The sequence below is a fragment of the Phocoena phocoena genome, chromosome 6 (genome assembly GCF_963924675.1).
Source record: "Phocoena phocoena chromosome 6, mPhoPho1.1, whole genome shotgun sequence".
Taxonomy (NCBI): domain Eukaryota; kingdom Metazoa; phylum Chordata; class Mammalia; order Artiodactyla; family Phocoenidae; genus Phocoena; species Phocoena phocoena.
In genome coordinates, this window is record NC_089224.1 from 20,234,296 (window position 1) to 20,261,528 (window position 27,233).

The 27,233-nt window shown below is 43.6% G+C and overlaps 1 protein-coding gene across 1 annotated transcript in view; it reads left to right on the plus strand.

Moving 5' to 3' along the window:
- The window catches only part of ROR2 (receptor tyrosine kinase like orphan receptor 2), a 225,181-nt gene that overhangs the window by 172,304 nt on the left and 25,644 nt on the right, over nt 1-27,233 (plus strand). The window contains exons 3-4 of the mRNA XM_065879169.1: nt 22,541-22,828; nt 23,634-23,664. Coding sequence (XP_065735241.1) covers nt 22,541-22,828; nt 23,634-23,664 — 319 coding nt within the window. The remainder of the gene's footprint in view (nt 1-22,540; nt 22,829-23,633; nt 23,665-27,233) is intronic.

Below are 27,233 nucleotides of genomic sequence, written 5' to 3' on the forward strand. Positions count from 1 at the left end.
GAGTTTACTGGACTGAGGAATTGGGAAAACTGTTAAGTTATAACACTAGGAGTTGTGACGAGTAGTCTGAAGGAAGAAATGAGGGTGTGGTGAGCTGGAAGGAAAGGAAAGGATGTCTTGGTTTAAGAAAAGGATGTTGTGCTGAGGTCTGAACACCTGACATTTGCTAAAAGAAGGTGGGAAGAGGGTGTGTCTGGGGCCGGGGCAGAAGCCTGTGAAAAGACCTTGAGGCCAAGACGACTCGGTGTCCTGGGGCAGCTGGGAGAAGGTGGGGGCTTATGGGCTGGGGGAGCTGAGGTTGGAGAGGTTTCTGGGTCCGGTACCATGGCCATCAGCCATGTGTGGGTCTTTAAATTTAGGTCAATTAAAATTAAATAAAATTGACTCCAGTTCCTTGGTCTTACTAGCTGTATTTCAAGTGTTCAGGGGCCACCTGTGGCTAGAAGCCACCATGATATGCGCAGTACAGATCTAGAGCATTCCATTATCAAAGAAAGTTCTGTTGGGCAGCCCTAGGAGAGCGTGCACAGCTGTTTAGATGGCAGGAGAAAGCTCTATTTCATTGTAAGAGATGCCCTTCATTCTGGAAAGCCTGGGACGTGGTGTAACCTGATTTACTGTTTGTGAAGATCTCCCTGGCAGCTCTGGAGGACGATGGAGGGGAAGTAGAGGGGAATTAGGAGGAAGGTGTGGCTAAATAAGTGGACGAGCCACAGTAGCAGCCTAAAATCCAACCTGCAGTAATTCTGTGGACGCTAATATTCCCTCGGGAAAACGTGCTCTGGGGCTGTGTTTAGATGTGCAGACCTCTTCCTCCAGGCAGAGCGGGGCCTCATTGTGGGCATGGGCTGGGGTGTGCAGGGGCCAGGAAGGAGTGCTGCACTGGCGGCTGCTGTTCTTCAAGCCGAGTGTTCACAGCTGCCCTAAAGGAGGCAGAAGCAGCCGCTGGACTCCTGGTCCACTTGGTTGGAAGATGCATTTGCTAATCGAGGTGCTGAATGACCATGGGCTGAACGGTCATAGAAACTTTATTGCCAACTAGCCGTAAGTTCCAAACATCAATAAGTCAGCTTCAGTGGCTTGGGTGGAATTCCTTGACCTCCTTTTTGGTATTCGAGCAACTTCTCAAGCCTAGAACAGGACGCTTTCTAATGTCCTCTGCTTAGTTGGGATTGGGTTGCCTCTTGATTTTGTTAACACACTTGTGATTGTGTTACAACTGTGTGCACATCAGTGTGTGTGCAGGGCTGAGGGGAGTTTCAGTTAGAGTTTGGAAGCTTCTCCAGGGCACAGAAATACCAATTGCAGAAGTTAACTTGTCAAGCGGCTGTGCGTGTGTGTGTACACGTGTCTGTGAGCATGTGTGCACGCTTGTAAAAAGGCAGTAAAAAAGGATGCAGAGGACCACAACAAGCTGGGCCCCTTTTCTGTAGTGGCAGCACCGAATAGTGAAGCATGGTGAGTGCAGCGGTCCGTGCTTGGCTTGGCCAGAAGACAGGCCTGGATTGAGTGGCGCTCCACCATCCTGTTGGGGTCCGGGCACTGCTCTCGGCCACATCTCACCCACAGCCATTGGAGGGATGGAAGGGCTTAGTGTATAGCTCTCACCCAAAAAGCAGTGGCTGGATGCTGAGGCCATTTGTCATTATCACAGTTATGATTTTCAGTGTGTCCATCAGTTTCTAAGCATCGAGACCACAGCAGCCCCTCAGGGACAGGAGCCTGGTGAATGGCACCCCCAGGGAGACCCAGGGGCCTCAGTTATTCCCTTGCAACACAATTCTCTAGTCCCGTCGTGTGATTTTACCTCCTTATGGGTTATGGCTCTTGCACAAACGAGGACTCAATCCACTCTTCCTTTCTGATCCCCCGACCTCCTTCTCACACCCTCAGTGACGGAAGGAACTGGCCTGACAATGCCAAATTTATTATTCCACGCATTTTTTTATTTAAAGAGTTTCAGGGAGCATTACTACTTGGCCACATTTGGCTTAAATCATATATATAAAAAATAATAAGAGCCAAATGGACTGTATGAGCTATTTCTTTAACCCAGTTACCGTTTATGATGCCCACGCATCTGTAAAATTGCAGGCAGGTGGAAACGACCAGCGGCCAGCCTGTCACCAAACAAAACAGGATCTGAGAATTAGTGACAAGCGTAAAAAGCATTTGAGTTCAAATGCACTGGGCCAAGATTGAGCACTTAACATGTAATTGGTGGTTGGTATTCAGGGAGAGAGAGATCCCAGAGTCTAGAAGGAAAAAATGAATACAAAAGACACTGTGATTTACAGCTGAAACGTTTGCCTGAAATTTCTGTATTCCAAAGTACTGTCACTGTTAGGACTGAAGGCTTACGACTCCGGTTATAGCGATATTTAACAGGAGTTTTATATTCTTTGCTATATTAGACACTCTATTTATTATTATTATACTTACAAAAGTGTGCATTTGGCCTAGAAACCATTTGCTCTTTTGTTCCAAGGCTGTATTTTAAATGCATACGTAACACATCTCCGGTTTTGTAAAATCAGTACTTTGGAATGTGTGTGGGAAGTGGATCATTTCTGAGAGCCCGGACAGGTGGTACTCATCTTGTTCGTCCTGCAACCTCCAAAAATAGACTCGCTTGCTTGTGTCTCCTGTCTTAGGAGGAGGACTACTCATCATCCCCACTGAAACCAGAAGGGGAATTCCTGACTCTCCCCACTTGAGGATGTGTTGCAATGAGAGGTGATCTGTAGGGCATTCTAAATCACAGGGCCAGAGTCGATGCCTTACTCACCAGGCTGCCCCCTGCTATTTGCGACACGCTGTGCTGCAGTGCTGAGCTAAAATTTCCTGGGACAGAGAAAAAAAAGCCATCAACAGAGTTCACCATGTTGGCATGAAGACGATGCCTAATGTCTGTTTACTGGATGCCTGGTTCCCGATTCACATAGGACACAAGGATTGATTAGCATATATGTTGGGTGCATTTCTGTTTTATTCTGGAACTCTTGATGTGTGTGTGAATGTGTGTGTCAGTGTTTCCTGCAGTTTACTAGAGAGTGAGGGTCTCCAGGGCTGACGGGGTAAACTTGAAAACAGCACCCTGCTTGCAGACACAGTTAGCGTTAAGTCTGTGGCTGGAAACTTGTCACCTCCCCTCTGAGTGTGCCCTGGCTGGTCATGGAAACCTGGGGCTCCCCCAGACAGCGAGCAGAGGGCCTAAAGTGTTGCCCCACTTCCTCTGGACAGATGTAACATGGGTTTCCAGGCTCTGATCCCTGGCCACTCTCGAGGTGAAGGCTGCTCATTGAGCTCCCCTGACCCTCCTGCCGGCTGTGAATTTGCAGAGCCCATTGGGCTGCCCGGGATCTGGACAAACTCAGCCATGTTGGGAGAAAGCCTCAACCCATAGATGAGAGATTTCGAAATGTACACAGTCATGTTGTCCGGGGCAGATTGGGTGGCACGGGAGCTCGTACACGTGCACGGGAGCCCACTCTGGGGAGGGTGGGGACACAGCCTGCTTCCAGGAGCATGAGGCCAGTCTCTGTCTCCAAGCCTTCCTCTCTGCTTCTCCTTCTCATGTCCCCCACTCACTCTCCCAGGGTAGCTGCTGGAGACCTGCACGTCAGCTGGGATGTAGTCACGGCAACTGGTGGCCATTGTCTGGCTGGACCATCCATTGTTGTCCCTATTGAAGGTGACAGAGAGGCAGTCATTCTTCTTCAGCCCACTGAGTTTGAACACCAAACTGCAGGGAGCTTGTTCATGTGTGCTTGTCTAACGTCTGTCTCAGGTGTGTGCGTCTGTCTGTGTGTGTGTGTGTGTGTGTGTGTGTGTGTTTCTCTCCCTATGACCCACCCCTGATATGTACCAAGTCCTATGTACTCCCAGCCGCCTGGTTTTCCTGTGTGCTTCTCTCTCTCTGAGCCTGCCGGTGCCTGCATCTGGTTTTCTGGGTCTAGGTCTGTCTTCCTATGCCTGAACCCTCCAAGTGTGTGTGTGTGTGTGTGTCTGTGTCTGTGTGTGTGAATGTATCTGTGCCCCTGTCCCTTTGAAAGGATGTGGGTGTCACCCTGTTTGTCAGATGGTCTCCTTCCTTCTCCCTCTCTTCTGCTTTTATTCCTCAATCCCTCGAGCCCCCTGCAGTATTTTCCAAGGGCTGTCGTAACAAAGGACCACAAACTAGGTTCCTTAAGCAACAGAAATTTATTCTCACAGTTGTGGAGGCCAGAAGTCCAAAATGAAGGTGTTGGCAGGGTTAGCGCTTTCTGGAGGCTCTGAGGGAGAAACCGTCCATGTCTCTTAGCTTCTGGCATTGCCGGCAGTCCGTGCAGTTCCTGGGTTTGGGGCCGCATTACTCCAATCTGCCTCTGTTTTCACGTGATCTTCTCTGTGTCTGTATCCAAATGTCCCTCTTTAAAGGACACCAGCCTTTGGATTAGGGCCCACCCATATGTCCTCATCTCAGTTTGATTACATCTGCGATGACTCAATTTCCAGGTAAGTTCACATTCACAGGTTCCAGCACCACTATCTCACTGGGGGACACAGTTCAACCCACAGCACCCTGTTCTCCACCAAACACTGTTACTTACTTTTCTCCATCTCTCAGGTCTTTTAATTTCATTTCCCCCTGTTTTTCTCATTTTCTCTGATTTCCATCCTTTCTAGTCTCACACCCTCCTCTGGCCCTGTTACTCCCCCTGGTAAGCTCCCCTCCTCCAACTCTTTCTGCTGCTGGTTCCGTGCAGACCGCTAGACAGCTCAGCGGGAAGGTCTGAGCCCCTGCCACTGCCCCCGACGGATTTATTGGCCTGTAAATACTTCCTTCTGGGAAGAGCAGCTTTGTCCTCTGCGCTGGCTCTCAGGGTCCCCTCATCACCTGCCCTTCTAGGCAGGTTGTTTTATTTTCCACCAATCAAAGCCCTGTGACCTCATGACCCTAGTACACATGGCTTTCCTTATCTCCTCCCAGGCTAGTCAGCGTGATCTGGTAAACAAGCAGATCCTCAAACACCTTAGTCATTTGACCAAGTTGGTGAATATGTGGACGGTCAGTTGGTGTAAAAAAAAAAAAAAATCGTTAATCATTGATCTGACTGTGAGGTCAGGAGTGGTGTCCACTGGAAACAGGTTCTTTGTTACCTCTGCCTTTAGTATGTTTTCATGCTTGGACTAAGCTCCACTGTGTAGAGTTTAGGGGCAAGCAGAGAGCTGGCCTGGGCATCAGGGAGTTGGAATGCATTAGCATCAGTTGTTGAAGTGACCCTGCTGTGAGGAAGGGGAACCCCCCCCCCTTGGATAATCAAAAGGGAAAACTTCTGTTCTCCTCTCTTAACGCTGTGGCGGGCTGACCGGATCCAAGGTAGCAGAATTTGCGGTCGCCTATGTCTAGCTCCTCCTGGCCTGTTCAGTTGCGTCTGGAGAGGTTTGGGGCAACTCTAAAGGAAGGCTTTGTGAGCTAGAGGAGAACTTAGCAATGGCCAGTACAAATGCCATATTTCACACGGAAAGGAAGTGAAGCTGAGAGGTGAAAAACTGGCTGGCAGTTGAACACCAAGGGAGAAAGCAATATTGTGCTTAGTTTAGTCTTCATAGAATTTTCTTTCTACTTTCATTTCGGCCTCCAGAGAATAATGATGGTTGTAATGGTGGACCACACTAACTTGGCCTCCCTCAGACTTAAACTACATACACGTGCTCAATAAAATATTCGTAAAAGATGTAAATGCTTCGATGAACTTGCAAGAGAGATGGAGAAATGCCCAGGAGCCAGGAATAGGAAGGAAACAAAATTGTGATAGCCCTGGACCGCCAAGGCAGGAACCAGCCAGGTGGTTCCACTTTGTTTACAGCCATGGAGAACGGCCCAGTTTTCCTGGGAAAAAGTTTAACTGAGACAAAGAGTTGGACTCTGCAGGTGTTGTGCAGTTATGACATGAGCTTTCCAGTGGTGAGCTCTTCAGCGGTGTCACCTTGTGGCCATGGGGCAGATGTGGATGCATCCATGGGCTCCAGAGTAGAACGAGCACCAGTAAGACGAGGACACTTTGGCAAAAGATGGTGCAGGCAAAGGGTAGCTACAGACACATCAATCTTCAGTGTTTTGACGCTGGAATAGCTTTCACTAGAGAGGATACCCAGAAGTAGAAAATCCTGATTTTGAGATTACATGAAATAACTAAACATGCTAAAGTTACTGATTTCACTGGAATTGGATGTATTACATTTCCTTCAATCAGGAGAAATAAGGGGTTGAGAAAAAAATGAAGTTTGGTTTTAGAAAAATGAAGGAATTTACATTTTTTATGCCTTAATATAAGGCCTATGAAATATCACCCCTGCTGTAGAAACTATTCTGCTAGGCTTAGTTACATCAGAAGCCTTGGGTTTCAATATCATGCCAGAAGGCAACCCATGAGGCAGAGATCAGAGATGTTGTAGATTAGGCACCGTGGCTAAGTCCTAGGAGACCTAAGGAAACAGGGGGGAATTTTCATTCATTAGCCCAGGAGGGTGAGAAGAGGGCTTGCCTGAAGCCTGGTTCGAGGTGGGAAACACAGAAGGCTTTCCCATGAGAAATCAGACTTGGATCCACACATCAGGAAACCACATTTACATTTACCAGAATGTTGTGGGGGAACCCTGAGCCCAAGAATGAACGTGAACATTTGACACTGCCTGTTGCAGGAACCCAGTCCTAAAGGGATGCTTACAGAAAAACCAGCCCTGCAGGGGAAAATTACAAAGTACACTCAGAGAGGCCCAGGATGAGTGATGAGCTAGTAAACAATGAAGCCAGAAGGATTAAAGATAAAGGAAGAGAAAGCAGTGGTGGGTTTGAAAAGGAACCAAAGAGACCTTCTAGAAATGAAAAATGTAGTAGACGAAATGAGAAAACTTGATGGACAGTAGACTGTGCTTAGCTAAAGATTCTAAAAGGACAGGAAATATAAAAGTAGGTGAATAGTTTGGAGGAATCACATAAAGAAATTCAGCATATATCAAGAAGGAGATTTCAAAGGAGACATAAAGGGGAAGGGAGAAACGATATTTCATGAGATACTGGTAGAGAATTTCACAGAATTGATGGAAGGCATGATGTTGGAAATGGCACGGAGGCCCGTTGAGGCTAAAATAAAACTAAATTCACAGCTAGTGACACTTCGAAACGGCAAAGACAAGGGGAAATATGAAAAGTAGCCAAAGAGGGGAAAGGTCAGATTACCCACAAAGGAACAGCAGAACTTGTAACAAAACCACAAAAGACAGAGGACAGTACTGTAATTGTCAGTATAGAATTCTGTACCCAGCTAAGCTATTATTCAAGTGTGAAAGTAACAGGTAATTTTCGACCAAGAGTAAGAGTGTTTACAACCTCAGTCCTTTACCCAAAGAGCGGATGAGAATCAGGAAGAGCTCAGTTGAACCAGGAGGAAGGAGTGAGATGCAGGCAGACTTGGCAAGGAAAGAACTCGGTAACCTTGGTAAAGGTTGGCAAATCCAAAGAAATACTGTTAGTAAAAATCATCAGTAATAATGACCCCTGGGGATGTACAAATGGAGTGTAACTAAACACTGGGAAGCAATGACTCAAAGCTCTGGTGTCTGGGGGGTGATTGTAGCTCACAGCATTTCAAGGTGCTTGTATTTGGTTGTACTGGGGAGACTTTGTCAAATTAGGTATGCCTATAAAAGTTAGTAAAGCTAGCCACTTAAGCCTAACGTTCAAACAAGTAATGGGAGAATAAAGAAAAAAAATGAGTAGAAAATAGGAAGAGAGAATTAAGAAGCAAAATTAGCACTTTAAAAATAAACCCATCAGTTAAGAAACTCATAAGGTTAACACATACAGACATAAATTAACATGTTAAATTATACGTTGTTTACAAGATTCATGTCTAGTATATAAACATAAAAATCATTAAAAAGGGGGGGGGGACCTTGAAGATGGCGGAAGAGTAAGACGCGGAGATCGCCTTCCTCCCCACGGATACACCAGAAATACATCCACACGTGGAACAACTCCTACAGAACTCCTACTGAAGGCTGGCAGAAGACCTCAGACCTCCCAAAAGGCAAGAAACTCCCCACGTAACTGGGTAGGGCAAAAGAAAAAACAGAGACAAAAGAATAAGGACGGCACCTGCACCAGTGGGAGGGAGCTGTGAAGGAGGAAAAGTTTCCACACACTAGGAAGCCCCTCCGCGGGCGGAGACTGCGGGAGGCAGAGGGGGGAGTTTCGGGACCGCGGAGTAGTGCACAGCGACGGGTGCGGAGGGCAAAGCGGGGAGATTCCTGCACAGACGATCGGTGCCGACCAGCACTCACCAACCCGAGAGGCTTGCTGCTCACCCACCGGGGCGGGCGGGGCTGCGAGCTGAGGCTCGGGTTTTGGTTTTGGACGGAGCTCAGGGAGAGGACTGGGGTTGGCGGCTTGAACATAGCCTGAAGGGGTTAGTGCACCACGACTAGCCGGGAGGGAGTTCGGGGAAAAGCCTGCACCGGCCGAAGAGGCAAGAGACTTTTTCTTCCCTCTTTGTCTCCTGGTGCGCGAGGAGAGGGGTTTAAGAGCGCTGCTTAAAGGAACTCCAGAGACGGGCGCGAGCCGCGGCTAAAAGCGCGAACCCCAGAGACGGGCGCGAGCCGCGGCTGAGGGCGCGAGCCCCCGAGACGGGCGCGAGCCGCGGCTGAAAGCGCAAACCCCAGAGACGGGCGCGAGCCGCGGCTAAAACCGCGGACCCCAGAGACGGGCGGGAGACGCTAAGGCTGCTGCTGCCGCCACCAAGGGGCCTGTGTGCAAGCACAGGTCACTCTCCACACCCCTCTTCCGCGGAGCCTGTGCAGCCCGCCACTGCCAGGTTCCCGGGATCCAGGGACAACTTCCCCGGGACAACGCACAGCGGGCCTCAGGCTGGTGCAACGTCACGCCGGCCTCTGCCGCAGCGTCACGCTGCCTCAGCCGCCGCAGGCCGGCCCCGCACGCAGTGCCCCTCCTTCCCCCATCCCCCAACCCCCGGCCTGAGTGAGCCGGAGGCCCCGAATCAGCGGCTCCTTTAACCCCGTCCTGTCTGAGCGAAAAAACAGACGCCCTCCAGCGACCTACACGCAGAGGCAGGGCCAAATCCAAAGCTGAGCTCCTGTGAGCTGTGAGAACAAAGAAGAGAAAGGGAAATCTCTCCCAGCAGCCACAGAAGCAGCGGATTAAAGCTCCACAATCAACTTGATATACCCTGCATCTGTGGAATACCTGAATAGACAAGGAATGATCCCAAATTGAAGAGGTGGAATTTAGGAGCGAAATCTATGATATTTTTCCCTTTTCCTCTTTTTGTGAAGGTGTACGTGTATGCTCCTGTGTGACATCTAGTCTGTATACTCTAGCTTCCACCATTTGTCCTAGGGCTCTATCCGTCCATGACTTTTTTTTAAAAATTCTTTTTCTTAATAATTAAGTTTAATTGTAATAACTTTATTATACTTTACCTTCGTTCTTTCTTTCTTTCCTTCCTTCCCTCCCTCCTTTAGACAACGAATCACCCCAAATTGAGGAGGTGGTCTCAGGGAGCAGGATTTATGATTTTTCCCCCTTTACCTCTTTTTGTGAAGGTGTATGTGTATGCTTCTGTGTAAGATTTTCTCTGTATAGCTTTGCTTCCAACATTTGTCCTAAGGTTCTATCCGTCCCTTTTTTTTTTTCTAAATATTTTTTAATTCAATAACTATATTATACTTTATTTTATTTTTACTGTATCATCTTTCTTTCTGTCTTTTTTTCCTTCTTTCACTCCTTCCTTCCTTCCTGCCTCCCTCCCTCCCTCCCTCCTTTCTTTCCTTCTTTGCTTCTTTCTTCCTTCCTTCCTTTCCTCCTTTCCTTCTTTCTTTCCTCATACTTCTACTAATTCTCTCTACTTTTTCTCCCTTTTATTCTGAGCCGTGTGGATGAAAGGCTCTTGGTGCTCCAGCCAGGAGTCAGGGCTCTGCCTCTGAGGTAGGAGAGCCAACTTCAGGTCACTGGGCAACAAGAGACCTCCCAGCTCCACATAATATTAAACAGCGGAAATCTCCCAGAGACCTCCATCTTAACACCAGCACCCAGCTTCACTCAACGACCAGCAAGCCACAGTGCTGGACAACCTATGCCAAACAACTAGCAAAACAGGAACACAACCCCACCCATTAGCAGAGAGGCTGCCTAAAATCATAATAAGGCCACAGACACCCCAAAACACACCACCAGACGTGAACCTGCCCACTAGAGAGACAAGATCCAGCCTCATCCAGCACAACACAGGCACTAGTCCCCTCCACCAGGAAGCCTACACAACCCACTGAAACAACCTTAGCCACTGGAGACAGACATCAAAAACAACGGGAACTACGAACGTGCAGCCTGCAAAAAGGAGACCCCAAACACAGTAAGATAAGCAAAATGAGAAGACAGAAAAACACACAGCAGATGAAGGAGCAAGATAAAAACCCACCAGACCTAACAAATGAAGAGGAAATAGGCAATCTACCTGAAAAAGAATTCAGAATAATGATAGTAAGGATGATCCGAAATCTTGGAAGTAGAATGGACAAAATGCAAGAAACAGTTAACAAGGACCTACAAGAACTAAAGATGAAACAAGCAACGATGAACAATGCAATAAATGAAATTAAAATCACTCTAGATAGGATCAATAGCAGAATAACTGAGGCAGAAGAACGGATAAGTGACCTGGAAGATAAAGTAGTGGAAATAACTACTGCAGAGCAGAATAAAGAAAAAAGAATGAAAAGAACTGAGGACAGTCTCAGAGACCTCTGGGACAACATGAAACGCACCAACATTCGAATTATAGGGGTTCCAGAAGAAGAAGAAAGAAAGAAAGGGACTGAGAAAATATTTGAAGAGATTATAGTTGAAAACTTCCCTAATATGGGAAAGGAAATAGTTAATCAAGTCCAGGAAGCACAGAGGGTCCCATACAGGATAAATACAAGGAGAAACACGCCAAGACACATATTAATCAAACTGTCAAAAATTAAATACAAAGAAAGCATATTAAAAGCAGCAAGGGAAAAACAACAAATAACACACAAGGGAATCCCCATAAGGTTAACAGCTGATCTCTCAGCAGAAACCCTACAAGCCAGAAGGGAGTGGCAGGACATACTGAAAGTGATGAAGGAGAATAGCCTGAAACCAAGACTACTCTACCCAGCAAGGATCTCATTCACATTTGATGGCGAAATTAAAACCTTTACAGACAAGCAAAAGCTGAGAGAGTTCAGCACCACCAAACCAGCCTTACAACAAATGCTAAAGGAACTTCTCTAGACACGAAACACAAGAGAAGGAAATGACCTATAGTAGCGAACCCAAAACAATATATAAAATGGAAATAGGAACATACATATCAATAATTACCTTAAATGTAAATGGACTAAATGCTCCCACCAAAAGACACAGATTGGCTGAATGGATACAAAAACAAGACCCTTATATATGCTGTCTACAAGAGACCCACTTCAGAACTAGAGACACATACAGACTGAAAGTAAGGGGATGGAAAAAGATATTCCATGCAAATGGAAACCAAAAGAAAGCTGGAGTAGCAATTCTCATATCAGACAAAATAGACTTTAAAATAAGGACTATTAAAAGGGACAAAGAAGGACACTACATAATGATCAAGGGATCGATCCAAGAAGAAGATATAACAATTGTAAATATTTATGCACCCAACATAGGAGCACCTCAATACATAAGGCAAATACTAACAACCATAAAAGGGGAGATCAACAGTAACACATTCATAGTAGGGGACTTTAACACCCCACTTTCACCCATGGACAGATCATCCAAAATGAAAATAAATAAGGAAACACAAGCTTTAAATGATACATTAAACAAGATGGACTTAATTGATATTTATAGGACACTCCATCCAAAAACAACAGAATACACATTTTTCTCAAGTGCTCATGGAACATTCTCCAGGATAGATCATATCTTGGGTCACAAATCAAGCCTTGGTAAATTTAAGAAAACTGAAATTGTATCAAGTATCTTTTCCGACCACAACGCCATGAGACTAGATATCAATTACAGGAAAAGATCTGTAAAAAATACAAACACATGGAGGCTAAACAATACACTACTTAATAATGAAGTGATCACTGAAGAAATCAAAGAGGAAATAAAAAAATACCTAGAAACAAATGACAATGGAGACACAACGACCCAAAACCTATGGGATGCAGCAAAAGCAGTTCTAAGGGGGAAGTTTATAGCAATACAAGCCCACCTTAAGAAGCAGGAAACATTTCGAATAAACAAGCTAACCTTGCACCTCAAGCAATTAGAGAAAGAAGAACAAAAAAACCCCAAAGCTAGCAGAAGGAAAGAAATCATAAAAATCAGATCAGAAATAAATGAAAAAGAAATGAAGGAAACAATAGCAAAGATCAGTAAAACTAAAAGCTGGTTCTTTGAGAAGATAAACAAAATAGATAAACCACTAGCCAGACTCATCAAGAAAAAAAGGGAGAAGACTCAAATCAATAGAATTAGAAATGAAAAAGGAGAAGTAACAACTGACACTGCAGAAATAAAAAAAATCATGAGAGATTACTACAAGCAACTCTATGCCAATAAAATGGACAATCTGGAAGAAATGGACAAATTCTTAGAAATGCACAACCTGCCAAGACTGAATCAGGAAGAAATAGAAAATATGAACAGACCAATCACAAGCACTGAAATTGAAACTGTGATTAAAAACCTTCCAACAAACAAAAGCCCAGGACCAGATGGCTTCACAGGTGAATTCTATCAAACGTTTAGAGAAGAGCTAACACCTATCCTTCTCAAACTCTTCCAAAATATAGCAGAGGGAGGAACACTCCCAAATTCCTTCTACGAAGCCACCATCACCTTGATACCAAAACCAGACAAGGATGTCACAAAGAAAGAAAACTACAGGCCAATATCACTGATGAACATAGATGCAAAAATCCTCAACAAAATACTAGCAAACAGAATCCAACAGCACATTAAAAGGATCATACACCATGATCAAGTGGGGTTTATTCCAGGAATGCAAGGATTCTTCAATATACGCAAATCTATCAATGTGATAAACCATATTAACAAATTGAAGGAGAAAAACCATATGATCATCTCAATAGATGCAGAGAAAGCTTTCGACAAAATTCAACACCCATTTATGATAAAAACCCTCCAGAAAGTAGGCATAGAGGGAACTTTCCTAAACATAATAAAAGCCATATATGACAAGCCCACAGCAAACATCATCCTCAATGGTGAAAAACTGAAAGCATTTCCACTAAGATCAGGAACAAGACAAGGTTGCCCACTCTCACCACTCTTATTCAACATAGTTTTGGAAGTTTTAGCCACAGCAATCAGAGAAGAAAAGGAAATAAAAGGAATCCAAATCGGAAAAGAAGAAGTAAAGCTGTCACTGTTTGCAGATGACATGATACTATACATAGAGAATCCTAAAGATGCTACCAGAAAACTACTAGAGCTAATCAATGAATTTGGTAAAGTAGCAGGGTACAAAATTAATGCACAGAAATCTCTGGCATTCCTATATACTAATGATGAAAAATCTGAAAGTGAAATCAAGAAAACATTCCCATTTACCATTGCAACAAAAAGAATAAAATATCTAGGAATAAACCTACCTAAGGATACGAAAGACCTGTATGCAGAAAATTATAAGACACTGATGAAAGAAATTAAAGATGATACAAATAGATGGAGAGATATACCATGTTCTTGGATGGGAAGAATCAACATTGTGAAAATGACTCTACTACCCAAAGCAATCTACAGATTCAATGCAATCCCTATCAAACTACCACTGGCATTTTTCACAGAACTAGAACAAAAAATTTCGCAATTTGTATGGAAACACAAAAGACCCCGAATAGCCAAAGCAATCTTGAGAACGAAAAAAGGAGCTGGAGGAATAAGGCTCCCTGACTTCAGGCTATATTACAAAGCAACAGTAATCAAGACAGTATGGTACTGGCACAAAAACAGAAAGATAGATCAGTGGAACAGGATAGAAAGCCCAGAGATAAACCCACGCACATATGGACACCTTATCTTTGATAAAGGAGGCAGGAATGTACAGTGGAGAAAGGACAGCCTCTTCAATAAATGGTGCTGGGAAAACTGGACAGGTACATGTAAAAGTATGAGATTAGATCACTCCCTAACACCATACACAAAAATAAGCTCAAAATGGATTAAAGACCTAAATGTAAGGCCAGAAACTATCAAACTCTTAGAAGAAAACATAGGAAGAACACTCTATGACATAAATCACAGCAAGATCCTTTCTGACCCACCTCCTAGAGTAATGGAAATAAAAACAAAAATAAACAAATGGGACCTAATGAAACTTCAAAGCTTTTGCACAGCAAAGGAAACCATAACCAAGACCAAAAGACAACCCTCAGAATGGGAGAAAACATTTGCAAATGAAGCAACTGACAAAGGATTAATCTCCAAAATTTACAAGCAGCTCATGCAGCTCAATAACAAAAAAACAAACAACCCCATCCAAAAATGGGCAGAAGACCTAAATAGACATTTCTCCAAAGAAGATATACAGAATGCCAACAAACACATGAAAGAATGCTCAACATCATTAATCATTAGAGAAATGCAAATCAAAACTACAATGAGATATCATCTCACACCAGTCAGAATGGCCATCATCAAAAAATCAAGAAACAATAAATGCTGGAGAGGGTGTGGAGAAAAGGGGACACTCTTGCACTGCTGGTGGGAATGTGAATTGGTTCAGCCACTGTGGTGAACAGTATGGAGGTTCCTTAAAAAACTACAAATAGAATTACCATATGACCCAGCAATCCCACTACTTGGCATATACCCTGAGAAAACCAAAATTCAAAGAGAGTCATGTACCAAAATGTTCATTGCAGCTCTATTTACAATAGCCAGGACATGGAAACAACCTAAGCGCCCATCATCGGATGAATGGATAAAGAAGATGTGGCACATATACACAATGGAATATTACTCAGCCTTAAAAAGAAATGAAATTGAGCTATTTGTAATGAGATGGATAGACCTAGAATCTGTCATACAGAGTGAAGTAAGTCAGAAAGAAAAAGACAAATACCGTATGCTAACACATATATATGGAATTTAAGGGGAAAAAATGTCATGAAAAACCTAGGGGTAAGATAGGAATAAAGACGCAGACCTACTGGAGAACGGACTTAAGGGTATGGGGAGGGGGAAGGGTGAGTTTTGACAGGGCGAGAGAGAGTCATGGACATATACACACTAACAAACGTAGTAAGGTAGATAGCTGGGGGGAAGCAGCCGCAAGGCACAGGGATATTAGCTCGGTGCTTTGTGACAGCCTGGAAGGGTGGGATGGGGAGAGTGGGAGGGAGGGAGACGCAAGAGGGAAGACATATGGGAACATATGTATATGTATAGCTGATTCACTTTGTTGTAAAGCAGAAACTAACACACCATTGTAAAGCAATTATACCCCAATAAAGATGTTTAAAAAAAAAATCATTAAAAAAATAAAAATACAGAGTAGGACTACATTAACCAAAAGTACTCTGAAATAGGTACATTGCTATCAAACTAAATGGTGTTTTAGACACAGAAGCCTTACATAGTGATGTAAAGACTAGATGATATAATAAACTGGGAGTTTACTGCACCCAGCAACATAGTTTCCAATATACGAGCAAAACCTCAGAGAATTATTAATGGCTATTTTCCATATACAATATCAAATTAACACATATCTCATTGAAGCTAATAGATAAGTATAAGTATTAAAAATTTGAGCAACAAATTGACAAGCTTAATCTATTGGGCATATATAAACACCTGCATTGAGCAATTAGGGGAAACACATTCTTACCAACCAAATGTGGGACATTTTGGGAATTGACTCTGCACTAGGCTGTAAAGCAAATCTCTCTCTCTTTTCTTTTTTCATGTTTCATTTTCTGTTTATTCCTTGAAATTGTGGTGTTTGTGCAAGCAAATCTCAGTGGTATCAAAGAATTATCATCACACAGACTATGTTTTGTGACAACAGTGCAATTAAAGCACACCTTTAATAACTCAACCAAGAAAAATTATAAATTACAAGTTAACTGGGGTCTGACCAACCACATGGAGATTAAATAAAATAATTTATTTGGTGGCTAAATAAGAACTTGAAAAATTCATATTTAATGCATACATTAGAAAAGGAAAAAGATAGAAAATGTATTAGGAGAAGTTAGGAGTATAAAGATTTGAATAGACAGCTACAGTAGGAGAGCCTCAAGGACTGGTAAACCTTCCTAAAGACTCTTGAGCTCATGAGGAATCCTTAAGATACAACCTAAAACAACAGCACTGTTTCATGTCCAAAATATTGGCAAACATTTGAAAGCCCCCAAACACCAAATGCTGGCAAAGTTGTAGGAGAAATACTTTAACTCAGGCACTTTTGAGACCTAGATCGATGAAAGATTTCAAGGCCCTATGACTTATCACTAATGCATCCAGGTGGGTGCTTTCGAGGTTATTCCCATACATGTACAAGTTGAGGTGTATAAAGATGGTCATTAAACACTGTTTGTATTAGCAAAAATGTGGAAACGATTTACTGCTCCAGAATTGGGAAATGGATAAAGAAATTGTGGTTTGTTTGTACAGTAGAATATTATACAGTAATTAAAATAAATGAACTACATCAACATAGGTAAATCCCAAGCTGACTCTGAGTGAAAAAAAGCAACTAGCAAAGATGATCTTTCAGAGAAAATTCTAAAAATATAAAATAATACAAATATGAATTGGAATAGTGTAGTTCTCTGGAGAGGAAAGGACAAATAGGGAAGGGTGTGCTTTAGTTACATTCCAGAATGTCTTATTTTTTAAGTGTTGTAAGTCAAATATGGTAAAATATTTGCGTAAAATCTTGATGTTGTGTACATGGGTACTACTATGTTAATATCTGTATTTTTCTCTGCAATATTTCAGTATTAAAAATTGTTAGCTCAGGGCTTCCCTGGTGGCACAGTGGTTGAGAGTCCGCCTGCCATTGCAGGGGATGCGGGTTCGTGCCCCGGTCTGGGAAGATCCCACATGCCACGGAGCGGCTGGGCCCGTGAGCCATGGCTGCTGAGCCTGTGCGTCCGGAGCCTGTGCTCCTCTCCAAATTGTTAACTCAAAAATAATTAATATTGAAGAGGAGGCAAGAGGAGATAGGAGCAGTATGAACTTTGGAAGCAAAAAGGCTATATTATTGTTATTTGAAGAAAATCTACATAGAAAATCTAAGACAACTCAGAAACTCTTATAACTAAGGTAGTTCAGTAAAGTGGCAAGATAAAAGAAAAATATACATAAGGGACAGAATAATGGCCTCCCAAAGATGTCCACGTCCTAAGTCCTGGAACTCAGAGCATGTCACCTTTCACAGAACAGGGACTTGGCAGGTGGGGCTAAGTTCAGGATTTTGAGATGGGAAATGATCCTGGATGATCCAGGTGGACCAATGTAATTACAGAGGTCCTTATAAGAGAGAGACAGGAGGGTCAGTCACTCAACAGAGATGTGATGATGGAAACAGAAGTTGGAGTGATACAAGGAAGGCACCATGGGCCAGGGCATGCAGGTGGCCTCCAGAAGCCAGGAAAGGCAAGGAGAAAGACTCTTCCAGAGCCTCCAGAAGGAATACAGCCCTGCTGACACATTGATTTTCGGACCTCCGACCTGCAGAACTGTATGTTAGTAAATTTGTGTTGTCTCATGCTGTTTGTGCTAACATGTTAGAGCATCAACAGGAAATTAGTACAATACGTAGAAATATAATAGTTTTCCTATAATAAATGCAGTTCTCTCTCCATCATCCTATCCCAGTTTTTAAATGGAACTTATCAGAATGGAAGAGAAATAGCCGTGGAATTGAGAAACTCGCCCCTCCGTCAAAGTAACATTTGTTATTCTTAATGTCAAAATGTATTTCAGTCATCATAATTTAACGCATGTGACTTTGACATAGCAACAGGCCAAGATCAGTGGGGTGGGGGGGCAAGGTTAGAAATGAATAGAGGCAGCTGGGAACACCCTCTGTGGAGGTGACTTTCTGGCAGAGAATTGACTTATGAGAAATAGAAAAGATCAGAGGACTAGGGGTTCTTGGCTGACTGCACCATGAGGGATCAGTTGGGTGTGTTTTAGGAAGAACAAGGGACCCCCCCTCCCTTCCAGTGGGGGAGAATGGGGGAAGGGAAAGAATATTCCAGAAGCCTTGATACCATGGGTATAAATTAGCTTTTCTTCATTATCTGTCTTTCTGATTTCTTCCTGAAGGCTCACTTTTACTCACCTGCCTAGGGAGGGAGCTATGAATGTATGAAGTTACCATGTTATCAACCCATAGTTTTGGTCTCTCTGAGCTTCCTGCAGAGCATGAAGGAGGCTGATTCAAGACCTAAGTCAGGACATGGGTGCCGTCTGCGGACATCCTGCCCTTTTGTCCATTCCCAGCTGGACAGGCCTCTTATATGCCATTGCACTCAGAACCTCCCCAGGTATTCTTTCCAGTCCTACCATGCCCTCCAGCGATGCTTCTCAGTGTTGTTTCGGGTCTGCTCTAAGTTCATTCTTGGATGGGTTTCGTTCACTGGAATTGTTGCTTTTCTTTCTCCTCAGCGCTTCAGAGCAGGGACTCTTAGCTCGGGATGCACACTTAAGAGTTTTGACAAATTGCGCAGCTGGATGTATATTATAAGCTTCCAGGTGACCCCAATGTGAAGACACTGTTGAACCCCACTGGTTTAGACGGTGTAGGGTCGAGAAGAGTTGGCAAGAACTCCCCATGTGGGCTAGATCACTTCACTAGATTCTCCTTTGTTTTTTGTAGATTGAGGAAGGTGTGGCTTCAGGAGTGAGTGTTCATCTGGTTGAGAGTGAAGGGAATCTGGATAAATTGGGGAGGAAATCAGTGGAAGGCTTACCCCGGGATCTGAGCAAAACTGAGGGTGGTTGCCAGCACTCTGGGAAGGATGCTTGCAAGAGAGTGGTCCACCTCCCCTCTACCTGCTTGTCCGTGATTTGTTCACCTGGTCTTACCTTGCCCATCCCTCCTCAGCAGGCATTTCCTGACCCCAGGACTACACTTGTAATGCTGTGCAACCATCACTGCTCTCTAGTTCCAGACATTTTCATCACCCCAAAGTGAGACCCTGTACCCATTAAGAGTCACTCCCTTATTTCCCTTCCCCCAGCCTCTGGCAACCACTAATCTATTTTCTGTCTCTGGACTTACCTATTCTGTACATTTCACATAAACAGAAATAGCCAAGAGTGCTTTAAAATTTAAGTCAACTGTGTAAGGTGCTTGATTCCAGCACCTGTGGATTTCTTTAGTCCTTGTTAGCTAGTGTTGATAACGCATCGGAAAGGGAAATACCAGCACCATCTCTGGATTAAGCCTAATAGATGGTTTCACAGCGCCCTACCCGGTGGGACAAGGTTAGCATCAGGGCTGTCTATGCCCACATGGCGCGCAGACCAGGCACGAGCCCATCTGCCCTATTCTGCATTTCTCAGAAAGGAGCCTTCCTGAGGGACATGGAAAGACTACGTCTAAACCGCTGTCAATTTGTCAGTCAGGGGTGTAGGAGAAGCTGTTGGTGGGAACAGTGAAGAAGAACTCCACGTTTCCATACCCATTCGATGTAAAAAAGATATTCTTGTAAAGAAGTAGACACTAAGGGTCTATGTTTAGAGTAACTGGACAGTCCTGGACTCTCCCCAGGTTTCCTTCTGAGTTGTACAAAAGGAGCTGTCTCCTTAACTTTCTCCTGTGCTTCCCTCCCTTTCTTCCCTTTCTTCCCTTTCTTCCCTTTCTAGACAAATGTTGTTTCCATGTTGAAGAAGATCCTTCTATATCTTTCAAGATTTTTAGCTGATGGATGGCGACGTCCCAAGTTGATGTATGCAAATGGAGGAAGGCGGTAGCAGAACAACTCTCAAGCCAGTCCCCCAAATGGATGAGATAAGAGCCAGCAGCGACCACCCTGTCTCGGCCCTCAGAACCGCTGGGCCTGCTCCTTTTAGGTTTTTGCTAGTCAGCTTGGAGACACAGATCCTTACACTCTGCCTTTACACAAAGCCATTGCCTGTGTCTCCCAGGAAGCCATGGTTTGTCAAAGGCCTTTGGAAAAACTGTCATCAGGGTAGAGATGAGAATTATAATGAAACTTATGCCAGGAAGAAGAGATCATGGTGATGTATTCTGTCATATGCTATTTTGAATTATAATTTGATGACTATTTTATATGCCCTACTGTGCATTTTCGTGTTACGAGACCTTAATGAAGCGTTTGAATCTTAAGCAACTTGTAAGGGCCTGGGCTCTGGCCAGAACATAGTGAAACAGTGTGTTCACTGTAATCTGGGCAGCCCGGATTATACCAAGTAACCGCTTCAGAATGTCAAATCAGGTCTCATTTTGTTTTCAAAGATGCCGGGTCTAGTGCAGGAGCGTCAGGAATGCAGGTCTCTCCAAGTTGAGCTTGTGCCGTTAATGAACAGCCCTGACATCCAAGATATCACCCTGCTTGATTCAGCCTCTTTTCAAGGTGTTTGTCATCGACATTTTAGTTACCTCCCAGCTTTGTGTCATCAGTAAGAATTCTCTTCCTCAACTTGAGTGCACTGAGAAAGGGGTTGGCTAGCAGAGAATCAAGGTAGACCCTAATGATGTTGTTAATAATATTCATAAATAGTAATCAGTACTACTTAGTGACACCTCTCTAGACCGATATCTATCCACTCTCCCCTGCGAAGGAAAACTGTCCCTTCATCTTGAAATTCACAACCTCCCACCTCCTCAGTTATCTCCTATCACCCAACATCTGAGCCATCACTCATCCTGTGAAACTTATCCCCAGGGTCCACTAGAAATCCTATAATTTTTCATCCAATTAAATCAGTAATACAGATATGTGCCATCTTTCAATGTTTCATTTCATTAAAACAGAAAAAAAGAATAGGGAACAACCAGAAATCAAGCCAAAGGATTTAGAACTTGAATATGCTTTATAGGCTTTTTTGATTGCTCTATTATCTTGGTTTTGTCTGTAGTAAGTTCATCTCCTGATGATTGATTGTCTTGTCTGTCTAGCCTTAGTGGGTTTTTTTAGTGTTGGAATTTTCGTGTGCATGTTTACCTTGACAGAGGGTATCCCCCAGCCCCTGACTTCCTACACCACACAAACACACACACACACACACACACACACACACACACACACACACACCCCTCCCCCTCCCCACCGCTGTCTGCCTTACTTCCTCTTGTTCCCAGTGGCCTTTGTCACCAGCTGAGAAGCTCTTGTCTGTGGTTGAACTGGAACCCCACGTTCCTGGGCAGTGTTTCCAGCCCCACTAGCTCTGTATTTCAGGTACTTTTAGGCCCTGTTTTCCTTCCTGTGCGCGAGCCCCGGACGGCTTCTTCCTGCTCCTGCCCTGGGTGCAGTGGGCAGCAACACTCAACCTTGTTATTTTTGTTCTGTTCAGACCAATGATTAGCTTGTTTTTGAGGCTATCTCTGTTTTGTCACGTGCTTTCTTTTTCTACTTTCCTTATTGTGGCTTGTGCTTGATGGTGTGGTAGAGGAAGGATGGACTTTCTGAATATGAATTTGCATCATAAGTTTAGTGAGATTAGATTTAGTGCTTTCAAAAAGGAGTAAAGTTGATTCTCATTACTTGCAGATTCCATATTTGCAAGTTTGCTTATTACCTAAAATGTATTTTTAACCCCAAAATCAGTTCTCACGGTACTTTCATGGTCATTCATAGACATGCCCAGAGCAGTGAAAATTTTGAATTGCCCAGTGCACACATGCACACATTCCCAGCTGAGCCTGAACAAAATGACACTCTGCCTAATGTCCCAACTCGTACTGTAAACAAATGTCCTTTTCGTGATCTGTTTAGTCCCATGTTGTTTGTATTTTTGTACTTTTTGTTGGTAATTTGCCATTTAAAATACCCCCAATAATGGTGCTGAAGTGCTGTCTGGTGTCCTAAGCACAAGATGTGCCTTATGGAGAAAGCATGTGTGTTCGATAAGCTTCCTTCAGACACAAGTTATTGGTCTGTTGGTCGTGAGATCAACGTTAATGAATCAACAATACTTACTAAATAAGGTGTCTTTAAACAGAGCACAGTAAAACAAGGTTCTTTATTGATCGGTTGATTAGAATGCTGTGACCAGAGGCTCACAGGAACCTAACCCTGTGTTTCCCCAGGAGCAGTGAGTCCGTGTTCTCTCATTCAGTGTTTGAGGCAACATTCTAGAACAAAATTACCCCAAATAACGAGAATGGGCTATACCTATGTGAGAGAAAAATCAAAACCTTCCCCAAGCAGTTCCAAGAAGGAACCCCAGGCAGCCTTCTCTCCCAGCCCTCACGGACGTTTGCTCCTCTCTGACTGTTCTCCTTTGCAGGGTACTTTCTGAATTTTCTGGAGCCGGTTAACAATATCACCATAGTCCAAGGCCAGACAGCGATTCTGCACTGCAAGGTGGCCGGAAACCCGCCGCCCAGCGTGAGGTGGCTGAAGAACGACGCCCCGGTTGTGCAGGAGCCCCGGCGCGTCATCATCCGCAAGACGGAATACGGTTCTCGGCTGCGGATCCAGGACCTGGACACGACGGACACTGGCTACTACCAGTGCGTGGCCACCAATGGGGTGAAGACCATCACCGCCACTGGCGTCCTGTTCGTGCGGCTCGGTGAGTGGGGACAGTCCCCGGTGTGTTGCTTATCGGATAGGAATGTCCCCAGCCACCGAGCAGCAGATTAATTTGCGGTTTGAAACTGAACACACACAAGTCAGCAGAGAGGAAATCAATAAAACCCTTCCCCGAGGTCTTTCCCATTGTGCACGAGATCCTAGCTTAACCTGTTACCCATTTACTAGTAATAAAAGAAAATAGACGTAGATGGAGAAGTCTGTAAACCTGGAGTGCAGAACATAATCTCAGGCAGGCTATGTGTCAGGAGGTCACCCCACGGGGAGACTGGCCACGCACGCTTCAAGCCCAGGCAATCCAGACAGGCACCCACCCACCCACCCACAGAAACCCAGCCCGGCCCAGAGGATGGGCAGGGAGCAGAGCGTGAGGACAATTTTGTACTCTTGTGCTTGTCACAGGTGGCATGAAGCAATTAAATGGCAGGCAGGAATATGTCCCTTTCATCCCAGTTCTGTGGAGGTCTCTGCAATGCCCCAGCCATTCTGTCACCAGTAAGACAGATCTTGTGAAACAAGTTTAGATGAGAAGAGAGAAAAGACAGCAAAAACTCCCAAAATATCTCCTGACATTTCTGCATCAACACAGAGCACCCCTTCCATCCTTGGTGGTTTCCCCCATCCTTGGCATATAATATTGGGCAGGGGCAGAGCTGGAGGCCGAAGACAGCTCTCCACAAATAAGCACCCTGGGCTGCGGTTGCCTTTACCACGGGCTGGATTGGAAAAAAAAATTATACCAAATCATGAAGTATTAATAACTTGTCTTTTTTCTTTTCCTTTAGGTCCAACACACAGCCCAAATCATAACTTTCAGTAAGTATTTGCTTTCCTCAAACCATTTTCTCATTCTTTGTGGGCTTCCGTTATATAAGAACCCCGGCTTTAAATTGGGCAAACACATGTTTCTGCTGAATTTGCTAGAAGTTGGCTGGACTTCACACAAGGATGGCAATGTGCTTGCTTTTGGATGGAAAACTGTTATATTTTCCATGTTGAGTGTTAGGGAAAAAGTCATAAAAGCAGGCATAGTTAGTTGCTATCAGAGATCGTGACCTTGCAGGGCAACTGGAGGCAGTGTAAGTGTACAGACCAGGTTGCCGGGGCTGCCAGGACCCTGGTGTCCTGGACACATTTAAAACAGAGAGGCAGTTACCCTGAAGTCCCAGTGCCACCTTAATTGCATTGCCAGCTGCAGTCTACAAAACGTGTGCTCTTCAAGCCTCGGGGAACCTCCACCATAGGCGGGGTCTCAGACCCACTTCAGAGCTGAGGAGACTGAGGCTCAGAGCCTGGCTCAGGGGTCTTCACCCACCTGCGGGCAGGTTCTGGCTGTGAACTCAGGCCTCTTGTTTCCCGGTGTAGCGTCTTTTCTCCTCCGGACCTCACACATCCACGAGAATCACTCTTTTCAGCGCCTGTGTTCGAGGTTAGCCATGGCTGTTGGATTCCTCATTGACTCTTCAGGCATATCAGAAAGCCTTTGCTTCACGTCTGAAAGTTCTGAGCAGTGGTGCAGACGCTGTGCTGGTCAGCCAAGCAGTGTTTGCTTCTCTGTGTCCCCCTGCTGCCTCGTAAACCCTGGCCATTGGGGTGAGGTGGGTGGGCAGGGGCCCCTCTTAGCTTATATCAGGTGCCACTTGCAGAAGGCAGATTTTTGAGAACTTTCTGTGCTGAGCCATAGTGTCCAAGCATTTCTCCTTAATAATCATTCATGCATAGAGTGAGAAAAGAAGAAATTGTATCCAGGGCACACCTTTCGAAAAGGTATAAGTTATTCAAAAGTTGAATTCTTATTTTCGTTTATATCTTATGTTGTCTATTTATGTATAATTTAAGTAAATATTATATAATATAAACATATATAATACATTGCAAAATATATAAATAAATAATTTATGTATAATTATAATTTATTAAATATACTTATATTTAATTTTATATACAATTAAAATTTTTTTCTATGTTTTTTAAAAATTTATTTTATCGAAGTATAATTGATTTACAATGTTGTGTTAGCTTACATTTTACTGTGCTAGCCTATCTTTCCATCCGTTTCCATCCATCAGTTGTCTTATTTCTTTTATTCATTTCACAATAATTTGCAGATATTTGTACACTTATCCTGAAATATTTTGGATATCATTATGGATTATGATATCATTTAGAAATATTATGGAAATCATTAACAAGAGTTCAACATCTGTGTACTTACTTACTATTCTTGTTTCTTCTTTTTGAGTTAAAACTTACATACAGGGCTTCCCTGGTGGCGCAGTGGTTGAGAGTCCGCCTGCCGATGCAGGGGACACGGGTTCGCGCCCCGGTCCGGGAAGATCCCACATGCCACAGAGCGGCTGGGCCTGTGAGCCATGGCCACTGGGCCTGCGCGTCCGGAACCTGTGCTACGCAACGGGAGAGGCCACAACAGTGAGAGGCCCACGTACTGCAAAAAAAAAAAAAAAAAAACTTATACAATGAAATGCACAGATCTTAAGTATTCTATTAATAAGGTCCAAACAATGCAAAAACCTCTGCAATCTAAACCGTTATCCAGGCACAGAACATTCCTATCACTCTAGAAAGTTCCATCATGCAACTTCCTGGTCACTACCCCTCTTCCCCAGGCAACAACTGTTCTGATTTTTTTCTACCATGAGCTAGCTTTACGTGTTTTAGAACTTCATAGAAATTGAAATCCTACGGTACATAGCCACCTGAGCCTGGTTTCCTTCACTTGACATGATTCTCTCGAGAGTCATCCATGCTGTACATGTTTCACTAGGCTGCTGCTATTTATTGCCGAATAGTGTGCCCTTGTGTGACTGTATCGGTTAGTTTTTCCTTGATGGACACCTGAGCAGGTTGCATCTTTTGACATTGATGAATAAGCTGCTATGGGTAGTCTCATACAAGTTTTTTGTGGACATGTATTTTCATTTCTGCTAGGTAAATACCTAGGGTCAAAGATCTGACTTATAAGGTATGTGTGTGCTGAGTTTTGTAAGAAATACCAGACCTTTTCCTAAAGTGATTGTACCACTCTGTACTCCCACCAGCAGGTAGGAAAGTTATGGTCACTGCATTGTTTGCCAGCATTTGATCTGGTTGGTCTTTCTAAGTTGAGCCATTCTGATGTGTATGTAGTGGTTCAAGTGATCTATATGTCATTCTGACTTCTTAAAAAAGTAGTTTTTATTAGTCATTTTAAATTTTCATACAAATGCATTTAAGACAGTAAAGTTTCCTCTGAATACCATTTTGGCTACATCTTTTTCCCCTCCAGGCAACATAAGCTTTTGTTTTTTGTTATTTTCTGATTTTTGTTGTATTATTATCAGTGAATTTGGGATGCATTTTACAGTTGGTAGTTGGTTGAGATTTTCTTTGTGGCCAATTTGATATGGTAAATTTTTGTGAATATTTCCTGTTGTTTCAAAAAATAAATGTGCTCTGATGGAAGCCAGTACACAATATTTCGATTCATGTATTAAATCACATATGTTAAGTGTGTTATTAAAAGTGTCTATATTTTTTGTTCACATTGGTTACAGATATCTGAAAATATATGAAAGTTGTCTATACTCATTTCGGATTTGCCAATTTCTATCAGTTTTCTATTTTTTAAAATTTTGAGTTTATGTTCTTAAATACCTCCAGGTTTGAGACTATATAGCTTTTGTTTTGTCTTGTTTTTAAGTCTCTTTTGAGGCTTTTTGCCTTGAATTCGATTTTGCCTAGCAATAATATTGCTCCACCTACTTCTTTTTTATTTGCACTTGCTAGAAAGCTGTTTTACTATTCCTGTCCCACTTTTTGCCCTCAACCTTTTTGTGTTCTGGTTTATGTAGGTCTCTTGTAAATAGCATATAAGTGCAGCTTTTTTAGGGGTGGGTGAGGAGGGGCGTTTGCCAATCTGGAAGTCCAGGTTAATACATGTAGGTTAAGTTCATTTTAACAAATATACAATACTCCATTCTGTGAGTCAGTCTCACTTTAATTGTCCATGTGTTTACTCAGTGAACGTTAGTTGTTTTCACTGATGCAGACCATCTTATGTAAACATCTTTCCATGTCTACTTGTTCCAGTGGGCGAGAGTCCAGCAATAGAAGTCTGGGAGTGGAATTGCAGGTATTCACTTCCCACCTCTACCATGTATGGTCAGATTGCCTTCCAAAGTGATAAAGGACTTCATAGTCCCACCAGCAAAGCATGAGTTCTTATTTCCCCATGTTTTCCAGCACGTGGTATTATCAGAACTCAAAATTTTGCCAATATCTTGGGTGTCAATTGTAAGTTATAGTAATTTTACATTAGATTTCACCAGTAAACAGTGAAGTTGAACATATTTGTATTGGTTTAATAACCATTGGATTGCCAGTTC